At 38.8% G+C, this 12,231-nt stretch overlaps 1 protein-coding gene across 3 annotated transcripts in view; it reads left to right on the top strand.

The window, feature by feature from the left end:
* CCDC170 (coiled-coil domain containing 170) overlaps nt 1–4,840 on the top strand; it is a 60,086-nt gene extending 55,246 nt beyond the window's left edge. For all 3 annotated transcript variants that reach the window (XM_060692285.2, XM_060692284.2, XM_087887524.1), the window contains exon 11: nt 3,178–4,840. In XM_060692285.2, the coding sequence (XP_060548268.2) occupies nt 3,178–3,330 (153 nt within the window). In that variant the 3' untranslated portion in view covers nt 3,331–4,840. The remainder of the gene's footprint in view (nt 1–3,177) is intronic.
* Nucleotides 4,841–12,231: the final 7,391 nt, after the last annotated feature.

Consider the following 12,231-nt stretch of genomic DNA (forward strand, 5'->3'; position numbering starts at 1 on the left):
TGCAACCCATAGGATTTATTGGCATCCCAGAAGCATAGAGAAATTTGCAATGAAACCATTATCGTCGCTATAAAGTTTTGGGAGCTTCATGAGACTTTTCCTAAGGTGGGACTCTCCCATTACAAAGGCATGATAGAGAGATGTGAATGGAATATCACCTACAGATTTTTGAGCGTATTTCAAGAGGTTTAATTAAGACAAAGCAATAAAAAGTTGCAGTCCGGTGGCCTTTTCCGCTACTGATTATTGAGCAAGTCACAGCTTCAATTATTCTGGGTCAGCTTTGTGCTATGGGGTCAGATGTGTTTTATTGTTGGGAGGCTTGTGCAAGTATGAATTATTGAGAAGTTCTTTGGCAAAGAGTCACTGCTGTATATCGCTCTGCACCTCTGTTATATGGTCTCAAAACTATATTAGAAAAGTCTTTATTTTAAGCAAAAAAAGAAAAACCCAAAACAAACCTAGGGCATGGAGAGGGTTTTTCTTTTAAATCCTTTACTTTGCCATTATTATATTTTTGCACAATGTAATTTAGGCCCAATATGTTTTTGAAATTTCATCCTAAAGAGGAGGACCAGGGGTGAAATGCTACCGGTTTGCACCGGTTCAAGCGAACCGGTAGTAATAAAAGCTACTGGTTCGGGTGAAACGGTAGTAAAAAAAAATGCTACCGGTTTGTCCGAACCGGTATTTCCGATGATCAGCTGTGTTGCACGATTTATATTTGCTAGAAAGCAGGAAATCCTGCTTTCTAGTGAATCTAAATTGTGCGGCACAGTTGTTCCCTCCCTCGCTGTTCTATTTACCTTCTTAAGCCTCCTTTTCCCACGCTGCGGGGTAGCGCCTGTAGTGTGCATGCACGCGCAGTGCACATTTGGTGTGCATTGTGCATGCGTGCGGGCAGTGTGCGTTTGGTGTGCACACAGCAAACCAGTGGAAAATGGAGAGGACCCAGAGATCCAAGATAGGTGTCTTCATTTCACTTTTCCAAGAGAAATGGTTTCTGGGAACAATGCAGAATGATCAAATGAGACCTTTGAGCCACAAATGCCCACTTATGGAACAGACGCACCTGATGATCTGTGGGAATGTAACTCTAATGTTTATAGCTAAAGTTTTACTTCATGACACCACATGAACTTAGTTTTCAAAACTTGCCTTTCTTTCAAAAACAAAAATATTGCAATCTGTTCCATCAAATGTCATCTATTTTAATAGCACAAGACTAAACTAAAGAACAAACAATAATTGTAAGCATTTGGCATGCGACCTTTCAAACACACTGAACCACAAACAAAGGTCTGAACGTGTTTTAAGATGAATTCAGATCATGCAGTGAGGTGTGTAATATTAAATATGTGACTGCCATACAAATTACACAGAACTTTAAATTTTCCCCTTTATTTTGATTTGTTTTTTTAAAAAAACACAATATGCTCCAATGTTTGGCACAAAACAATTTACTTTCAGCTTTCTTCCTGTATTAATTCCTGTATTAGTAAGTAGATTAAATTGAACATTTATCCATTTATCTACCTGACATCTCTCTGACTTTAATGAAGATGTTAAATCTAAGTCCAGGCACCACCACTTCAGACAGGAGAAGGAGAATGTGCTTCTCTTGGGGGATATTTTTCCACAGGTGGTGGTTGGTTTTTTTCCCCAAAATATCATGAAGAAGGGTTCCAACCCATTTATTGATTGATGTGTTGAATTTTTGTTGGCTGCTTTTTAGCATATAAAACTGAAAACCAATATTGAAGTACAGAATATAATAATATAAAGATTTCAGCAATGTTAACACTTAGGGATTTTTTTATTTTTATTCTCTTGGGCCGCTATTTTTGAGACAATAATTTGCAGGTGAGTAAATATATATGTGAGCCAGTTTGATGTAGTGGTTAAAGCACCAGGCTAGAAACGTGGAAGTTATAAGTTCTACTTCCATCTTAGGCACAAAGCCAACTGGGTAACCTTGGGCCAATCATTCTCTTTCAGCCCTAAGAAAGAAGCAAGGGCAAAATCTTGCCAAGAAAATTGCTACGACTAGTTCAGGCAGTTGTCAGGAATCAACACTGACTGGAAGGTATAGAAATAAGCAAACAGCAACCACAGTTAGTCCTCGATTTACGACCACAATTGAGCCCGGAATTTTTGTTGCTAAGTGAGATAGTTGTTAAGTGAATTTTTACCCATTTTATGACTTTTCTTGCCACAGCTGTTAAGTGAAGTACCACAATTGTTAGCAAGATGGTTGTTAAATGAATCTGGCCTTCCCCATTCACGATGCTGATCAAAAGGTTGCAAACATGATCCAGAGACACTACAACCATCATAAATATGGGTCAGTTGCCAAGCATCTCAATTTTGATCATGTGACCATGGGCTTGCTGCAATGGTTGTAACTGTGAAAAATGGTCACAACTTTTTTCAGTGCCATTTTAACTTTGAACAGTCACTAAATGAACTGTTGTAAATTGAGAACTGCCTGTATATTGCTGTAAAACTCAGAGACTATGTAGCGCATCATCTTCAGAGGTCCCTAGGTTTGGTAAAAACATGCTACTGAATCAGTGGTGGGTTGCTACGGGTTCACCCCGGGTCGGGGGAAACGGTAGCGGTGGTGGGAGGCTCCGCCCACCCGCCCAGATGTTTCTGCGCATGTGATGGGATTTGAAACCCACTACTGCACTGAATTACAAAACATACTGGGCTCTTTAGACTAGGTTTCACTAGTTATTCTCCAGTTCCTGTAACTTAGAGAATTCTCGAGAAACAAACAAAATAATTATTTTTGCTCCCTAGTCATCTGCTCCTCTTTTAAGTCTTATGGGAGGGGCCAATCATCTCCAAGCCCTACTCCCGAGTCGTCCCTTTTGTTTTAACTATTCTTGCCTTTTGGCAGCTCTGTGCATGCGCACACTGGGAACAGGCTCCTCCCTGTTCCTCTGCCTTGCTGAAGTCCAACTCTAGAGGTTCCGGAGGCAGCACGTACCTCCCAGATGGCCCTTTCTCTGCCTCCGACGCAGAGCCCTCATCTGAGCCTTCCCCAGACTCCAGGATTGGCCCATGTTCCTCCTCAACCTCCTCACTGACCGACTCGACTGCCAGCTCTGCAGGCCACCGGCAACCACAACACATATAATTTACCATATTTGTTTTCCTTTGCTCTTGCAGCTGGCAGATTTCCGAAGAGTCATCTCTCTCATGCTGGGTCTCAATATCGCCACTGTGGCTCTTCCTGACTATGAAATAGTAACTCGTCTCGAGGGGTTGATCCATTCTCATCAGCATCATTGCTCTCCTTGTGCCTGCTTCAAGTGTCAGTGAAAGAAGATGGACTTTCATAGCTTCTCCACTGAGTGCCTCCTTTCTTTCTACAAATAATAGTTATAACAGTGGAAGTCCGGTTGGATGTTCCAAAAGTTAACATTTTGTTGGAGTTAAATATTGCCTACTCCGAGGAAAAAGAACATTAAGAAGTGCCAATGAAGTATCTTAATAAATAATATATGTATAATTGGGTGAACAGCTTATGGCCTCAGCATCAAAAATGAAACAAAATTCTTATAATCATCAAACAGTGGAATCTCACAGAGACCTGATATTGAGCAGTCTCTCTCTCTCTCTCTCTGTCCCATAAACTATCCTGAGAGTGGAAGGGCAGAAGGAGGAAAATTTCTTGTGAACAGAACTTTCCAGATGCAACAGATCCTCTTAGGATACAAGCTTACAGCATGTGTCAGTGCACTTGCTTTGTAAAACAAAAGATAAGATTATTTCACAAATAATTGAGAAGTTACAAAACAGATGTTCCCATGTCTGAAGTTTTTTCGTATATATAATATGCCTGTTTTGAGTCTGTGACATGAATAGGAAGTTCCCAAGAATATCAGTCCATTTTTTTGTATGTTTACAATAGTGGTTTAAATATTACAAGAGTTCTTTAAAATTGCATCCAATTTTAACACATCAAAGAATTACTAAAATCTGAAGAAGAATATTAGGCTAGAACATTCCATATGGAAATTATACTACTTGGAAGAAATATCACATTGGCACAAATTAAGCAGATAAGATTAGCACTTGGAGAGCTAAAATTTAAATAACAACTGATTTAAAATTTAAAACATCCATTATGGCTTCAGTCCCATGATCCATGAAATACTTTCCCTGGGGTCCTCAGATTTCTTGAATCTTAGCTTCTAAAAGCAGAGAAATGTTCATTTTAAAGGAGAAACTTCATACTTCATTATTTCATATGTGAGATAATAGCAATATCCATATTCAGTATTTCTCCAGTGTTAGGATTTGCCAAGATTGACTATGAATAAGTAGTATTCCTAGCCATTCCATGCTCTACCATGACCCAGAATTGAGGAGAATTACGTTAGTCCTTAAATTAACATTGTCCATTTCTCTCTTTATGGCAACAAGTTAAGACAAAGAAAAACCAACACAGGAAGGGAAATGGTGGCATCTCTTCCTTGTTGAAGCTTAAATACATAGACACTTTGAATTTTTAGTAATCTATCAAATTAGCAAACACTTAGTAATATTACAGGATCAGAGATTTAGAAGTGACCATCCGTTCATCACAGGACAGTTCCCATGACTGAGATTTAGAAGATTAAAGGTTCAATACTTTGCTAATTTAAGAAATCTAGAGTCTACTATTCTGAACTAAATCCCCTTTAGTAATTTAAATAATTGCTTTAAAAAGGTCTATCTAGATCTATTTTCTTTGGTAGAAAAGCTGAAGCAATAACATTTGGAAAACAATTGTCATTTATATGAGTGCATTTTTAAAAATAAACCTATAGATTTTAATGAGAATAAATCATTGCTGGATAGTATTTTTTGGGTCATTTTGCAAAATTTCTTTCAATTTCTGCTCTTCTGTAAAGAGTGTTTGAATCATATATCTCCATTTTCCAAAAGAATATCTAAATATATGTTTAAAGTTTCACATGTCTGACATACTGAACAGGTATGTCAGATCAATAGAAAACACAGTCTGCAACCAAAAGAGCTGCTCAATTTCCTGTGAAATATGTGGATGGCTTATAAGATTTCTTTCAATTGCAGGGAAGAGTGTCTTGTCACTGATAATGGCATGAACCTGCCAGATCCTCTGGCAAGTCCACCTTCCCATCCCTTCTACATGATTTTTGGTCCATGAGTCTGGCTATTTCCCCAGGTCAAAGCATTCTGTACTGGCATGTTAATATCTGTTCTTTGCCTTTGTCAAAGGGACAGAATGAAAGACCCATTTTCCCCCATGATTAAGTTTTTAAATAAATGACACTTATTTGCTCATGTAACCAGCAGCATCAAACAAGGTGGTTATGGAATAGGTATAATAATATAAACAAATGGAATACTTTTTTTTTTTAAATGAGGGCATCCTTGAGAAGATAGACTAGTTATAACCTGTTAGGTAAATCAAAGATCTGCATGTTAAAGCTAGTCATCTGTAAATAGACTGAGCAAATGAGATAAGGAGGCAAAGAATGGAACACATACTGAGCAAGCTGAATGGAAAATGAGAGATTACTCACATACCTCCCCAATTCTTTCCTGCCAAGTTTGTGTCATTGATTCCAGTTTTTCCAGCGGTTTGGGGGCATTGGGTCTGACATCCACACCTAATCTGGAAACAGATTGCAGTTCATCCCACCAGATTACCTGGGGAAAATGAATTTCTAATATATTCACTTCCTGATTCCCATCTCCTTCTCTTGTTGAGAGTGTGACTTTAATTATAGAATACTTAAAAGATGCCAGTCAACAAGCCACTAACTTAAAAGTAATCAATTATTTTACAAGCCTGCAGACCTATGCAGCATTTTACACATTTTTCTACAAAACGGAAAGTCTTTTTTCTAATGTGTTTGAAACTTGACAGATCTAATATCTTAAAAGACTAACAGGATGTCAGTATAAACTTTAAAAAGTGATATGCTGGTGGGTGAATCTCCCACGAAAATCAATTATAGTAAAACAAATGGGGATTAAAAAAATAAAAAAGAATGAATTTGGGTTCTTAGAAATAAAGTGTTCTTGGTATTGTATTTAAGACATTGCTTAGCTGGGAGAAAAAAAGAGAAGAATTATTTGGGAAACATGGGAGATTTCCAGATGGAAAAAAAACATAATTACATTGAATGAAAATTGAAATTTAATGTCACAAACAAATTGAGTAATTAAAGATTTTGGCACATTTTTTGTAGGTATTAAAGGACTACCAGAATCAAAACCAAGCATAGGTGGTATTATGCATTATGGTTTACTGGTGTATGTCTCTATGTGTATCTCTAAGCAAGTGAAAATAAGAGGTGTTGGACTATTTGTATTTTCTAGTAGTGTGGGATGTGGCTCATAGCAGCATGTCCCAAACTGACTCCTTCCAGATTTTTTTCAACTGCAGTTCTTAAAATTGGTCAGCTAATGGGGCCAAAGATCAGGGAATATGAGACAAATAACCTATAACGTCTGGAAAAGTCATTTAGATTCTAATGGGAAGTCCTCAAAAGAAGGTAAAAGCATTCTAATAAGCATAGAGGGTTTTGTAGAAGTAACAGTAAACAAACAATATGCGGATGGATTATGCAAAATACCCTTTGCTTTTTGCAAAAGGATATAGTGGTATCAGGAAGAAAAAGTACAGGTAAATGTGCAATCCTAAGCATACTTGCAAAGGACCTTATCTGTCGTAAATCTACTTCTATCAGGAAGTAAGTATAGCAGTTTCTCTACTACTACCCAGAGGATGCTCAGAATGTGAGGAATATTGCTCATAATTATCAAGTGACATGTAGAGATTTTCACCCATTTGCTACTGATAGTCCTCTAAAGAACAATCTCCAAAATATTTTGGTTATGCTGCAGGTAATTAATTATAGGGTGCTGTCAACATGAACAATGTTTAACAAAAAAGGCTTTGAATTGTAGAAAACAGTGAAATAGCAAAGAGACACTAAACAAAATCTACTGGAAAAAATGTTTGGCAGCATTAAAGGTCAGAAACTGATTTGTAGAACACATGAAGACCACATATACTTTCAGTTTTTGAAGAAATGTTGGATGTAAGTTCTATTAACGATATTTTATTTAAGACAGAAAAAGAATTGCAGCAAATCATCATAATGGCTCTGTAGGAGGCTCTAGATTGGAAGATGCTTGGAGTATACTTCCATATTTATTGTCAACCTCACTGGAGATTCTGGGAATTGTTCAACACAGTAGGAAGGATTAATTTTTATTGTTTGCTGTCATAATTAAAATGTTTATAACTTTCCATATTTTGTAAGATCTCAAAGCATGTTATAGTACCATGATGGGATGCCCTGCCTCCCGCCAGCCAGCTGCTCTTCGGGTCTCTGCTGCACATGTCTGCATGTCCGTGCATACATGTGCATATGTCCACGAATGCACGCATATGTTGGTGCATGTGCGTGCACATACCTTTCAATTTGGACATGCGCATGCGCAGTTTGGGCACTCGGTGTCTAAAAGGTTCGCCATCACTGTTATAGTCAATAAAACCAGTAAAACCATAGAAAGTGGTTAAAGAAAGCTGACCACTGAAACTTTATTTCATCCCATATGAGTAAAAAAATATGTAAAGAATGTATAACAGATGCACCCTTTTCTAGACTGGGACATCCTTCCGTAATTCATGCTGTAATAATCCCAAGGCTCAAGTATTGCAACATGCTGTACATGGAGCTGCCCTTGAAGACTACTTGCAAACCTCAACTGGTCCACAATGAATTGGTGTAGGTAGTCAAGAGCATGCATTGGTATACTGATGTCACACCTCTGCTCCACATGCTACATTGTTTACCATTTCTGGATATGATTCAAGATGTTACTCATGACCTACAAAGCCCTCATGGCATAGGGCCTGATTATTTGAGAGACCACCTATCTCTCATACGTATGCCTGTCTTACTCAGGCTCAGAAGTTTGGCACACCAGACTTTATTTCAAGGTCTTTCGAATAAACCATGCCATTTATCACTATACCAGGAAGCAGGTTGATATAATGCCTGCCTTCTGGAATGAAATTCCTCTTTAGATCAAAATGGCTCCTATCTGGCTGGTGTTTTAGAGAGTCACCAAGACCTTGTTCTTTTAGGTCTGGACCCCCCCCCTTTACTGGATGTTAGATGGTGGGGTGTCTGCATAAGTGGAAATTTCCAGGAGCGGGGCAAACTGCAGATGCTGGACTACCTCAATTGGTAGAGCAACTGGATGGACTTGAAAGTCAACTTTTTGTACCTCAGTTTTCCCATCCTTGCATTAAACTTTTAAACGAATGCTTGTTGCTTTTATATTTCATTTCTCCACCTCTTATTGCTTCCAGTATTCCATATCTTCAATGGAAGCTATAAAGCTGCTATAAAGATTTCCACATCTTCCTATGGTGATAACTCTATAGCCAATTAGGTCACCTGACTTTTTCAAGTACTCTGTATTATTCGTTGAATTGGGTGCTGAACTAAATTTATAAAGTGTATATGTGTGAATGTATGCACGTAAGCACTGTCCACACAATGCATATAGACTTACATGCATACATATGCATTGCAGTAACTAAGACTACCTTTACCATATCGTTGTCTTTTCACAGATGACGAGTGCAATAGAACATATGGTAAAATTATACACGGATCAGTGCACTTCCACACAGCTAATTTAGCATGAAACAGATTGTTTGTGATTGCAGCAGTCTACAATGTATGCTTCACTGTAAATAAGTGACTATTAGCATATTCAACGATACACCTATCTTATTCCTGTATTTTTTAGTAAGAGCGACTGTGCCAAACCTTGTCTCAACTGTTGAGGAAAGCTGGGAGTTGGTGAAAAGAAGGTGCATGGGAGCAAATTTGGAAATATTTAATGGAGAGAGGACATGCTCATGAACCATTATATTTTCAAATAGCTTGTTGTGCCATCCCACAGGGGATGAAGTGTTATCATCAACAGTTTGTACCGGTATCTCATAAATAGCAAGCCAATATAATGAATGGCAATACAATCATTGGCCCCCACGGAAAGGGCTCGCAACTTGGGCGTCCTCCTGGATTCACGGCTGTCTTTAGAAGAGCACTTGACGGCCGTGACCAGGAGGATTTTTCATCAGGTTCGCCTGATCCGCCAGTTGCGTCCCTTTCTAGATCGGGACTCCCTAAGCACAGTCACTCAAATTATTTAATTCGTTTTTATTCTATTTTAAATTTTTGTATTTATGTGTTTTATTCTGTGGCTGTTTACCGCCCTGAGTCCTTCAGGAGTAGGGCGGTATATAAATCCAATAAAAACGAAACAAACAAAGAGATAAAGATAAAATAAAGAAAATCTAGACTACTATGAACAGCAGCACTCTGGATATGAATCAAAAGATGAAATGAGATCATGGACAACCCAGCCATTAGGCTTCTTCCATAATCCAAGGAAGGCAGGACCAGGCATGAATCTTTATATACAATTCGACAAAATTTTATTAGTTTATTAAACTATAGAATACAAAGAAAAATGAAAATAATGGAAAAGTAGGGGAAGAAAAGGGAAAGAGGAAAAAGTGTAGGGAAAGGGAAAAAACTCTTTTTGGCACAGTAGAATAAGGTATAACACACAGCCTCAACTTTTTACTTCTGCGTAATACTATATACTAGCCATTTCTAGACAATATATCATGGATTAGGACCAGGGGTGAAATCCAGCAGGTTCTGACAGGTTCTGGAGAACCAGTAGCGGAAATTTTGAGTAGTTCGGAGAACCAGCAAATACCAGCTCTGGCTGGCCTCAGAGTGGGGAGGGAATGGGGATTTTGCAGTATCCTTCCCCTGGAGTGGGGTGGGAATGGAGATTTTGCAGTATCCTTCCCCTGCCACACCCACCAAGCCACACCATGCCCAACAAGCCATGCCCACAGAACTGGTAGTAAAAAAAAAAAATTGGATTTAACCACTGATTAGGACTCCCAATTTCTTCGCAAACCAAAAGATCTGCTATTGGCAGCTTTGAAAACCAGAAGAACACCAAAACCAAGCAAAGAGAGGTATGAGTTGATGTGGCTAGAATTGGATAATCTTTGTTTTATGTATGTTCAATTTAAACCAGAGATTAACACCAAGACCATCCAGTGAGAAATCCTGGCTAGACAGCTGGAAAGAGATTTTCACACTTGCATTATCCAAAAAAGGCTCACAGATGAACAAACTTTCAACTCATCAGTGTTACGTTTGATAACTGAACTGAGGAGTAGGAGGAATGATCCAATAAGCACATGTAAAAAACAGCAACTGATAAGGTATCCAATATTGGGCCCTAAAGAACTTTTATTTCATAAACTTGAGAATGCCCGTAAGGGAGGGAAAACTGAAAACATGGAAATTTCATACCAGCAATGCCAAGGGATGTTAGTTATTTTAATACTGTTTGAAGGTTCAAGGTATTAAATGAGGCAAATGGATTTAGAAGCCCCAGTATTGAGAGGGCAGGGATCACCTTGGCAGCCAACAAATCATTAATGACATGACCCAGTGAAGAACAGGACTTATGTGTGCCTGAAACATCATTAAAAGAAAAGTGAGAAGAAAACTGAAAGAGAAATATTAACATTATCTACAGTAAAAAGACAAAAAGAGATACAGAGATGAAGTTAGAGCAATAGAAGGATCAAATAAACTTAACACCCCCACCCCCCCGCAAAGGGTCTAAATCTAAAGACCCAGCACAGGAACTAATGAGAAGAGAGCAGTTTTATAAGTTTTAAAAGAAAAGGTAAGAAAAGAGGAAGAAGTGATGAACAAAGAGAGAAAGAAAGAGAAATCAGAAGGATTGATAACAGTGGTAGGTTGCTACCGGTTCGCCTCAGTTCAGGCGAACCGGTAGCAGCGGTGGCGGGAGGCTCGGCTTACCCGCCTGGACGTCATCAAATCCAATTTGCGCATGCGCGCTTGCAAGCGTATCAGTAGCAAAGGTAAGTGAAACCCACCCCTGGATAATATAAGGAACTTCCATGATTATTTTCACTACCATCTCCCCAAGAAAAAGGGAGAGAAGGAAATACCCTACCACAGCCAGATAATAAAACTGCATGCTAGCTTTTCAGACTGTGAGGTTGAATTGAATAGAATGAGGAAAGGGAGAGAAGCGAGAGAAGAAGAAGACGAAAAGAGGAAACAACTATTTAACCCACAAGACTGTATTTAATTAAACTCTAGTAGAATATGGGAGCTATGTAAGAGATACACAAATTGGCAAGCACTCCAGTGGTTTCAAATTCTGTCAATAGGTTGAAAGGAAAAAGACGAGAAATGGGCTTTTACTTTTGACAGGCATCCAGGTCTATTCCACAAGGTGACAGCAAAGAGTCATTCTGCATCTCTGCATCATCATCACAGACAGGTCTGGTTTTTTTGCCACCAACATATGGTAGGCCTAATTTTTCAGAGTGTAAAAAAATCAGCTGTCGCCTTGATGTTGTTTCTTTTATTAAATAAACAGACTCCTTGGTGGTGGAAATTTAAAGCGCAAATGCCCAGGAAGTTTTGAACACTGTTTCGGAAGAAGCTGTTCCCAACTTAAATGATATGTTTGTATTTTAATGCTTCTGCCTTAAGTGGAAGTTGAGAGAATACACATAATGGTGATGAAATTGACTTCATTCGTGTGCTAGAATTATGCTGTTGTAGTTGCCCCAAGCTTTTTATACATTATGTGTTTGAAAGTAAAAAAATAAAGACATTTGAATTATGAAGACCACTCCTCTTAGAGATAGCTGTAGGTAATCCCCAACTACAACCAGGGGTGAAATCCAGCAGGTTCTGATAGGTTCTGGAGAACCGGTAGTGGAAATTTTGAGCAGCTCGGAGAACCAGCAAATACCACCTCAGGTTGGCCCCAGAGTGGGGTGGGAATGGAGATTTTGCAACATCCTTCCCCCAGGAGTGGGGAGGGAATGGGGATTTTACAGTATCCTTCCCCTGGAGAGGGGTGGGAATGGAGATTTTGCAGTATGCTTCCCCTGCCATACCCACCAAGCCATGCCCACCAAGCAACACCATATCCACCAAGCCACGCCTACAGAATCGGTAGTAAAAAAATTTGGATTTCACCACTGACTACAACCATTCATTTAGCGACCGTTTGAAGTTACAATGGCACTGAAAAAAGTGAGTTACAAACAATCCTCACACTTATGGCCATAGCAGC

The sequence above is a fragment of the Pantherophis guttatus genome, chromosome 1, assembly GCF_059756535.1.
Source record: "Pantherophis guttatus breed Tessera chromosome 1, ASM5975653v1, whole genome shotgun sequence".
Classification (NCBI taxonomy): Eukaryota; Metazoa; Chordata; class Lepidosauria; order Squamata; family Colubridae; genus Pantherophis; species Pantherophis guttatus.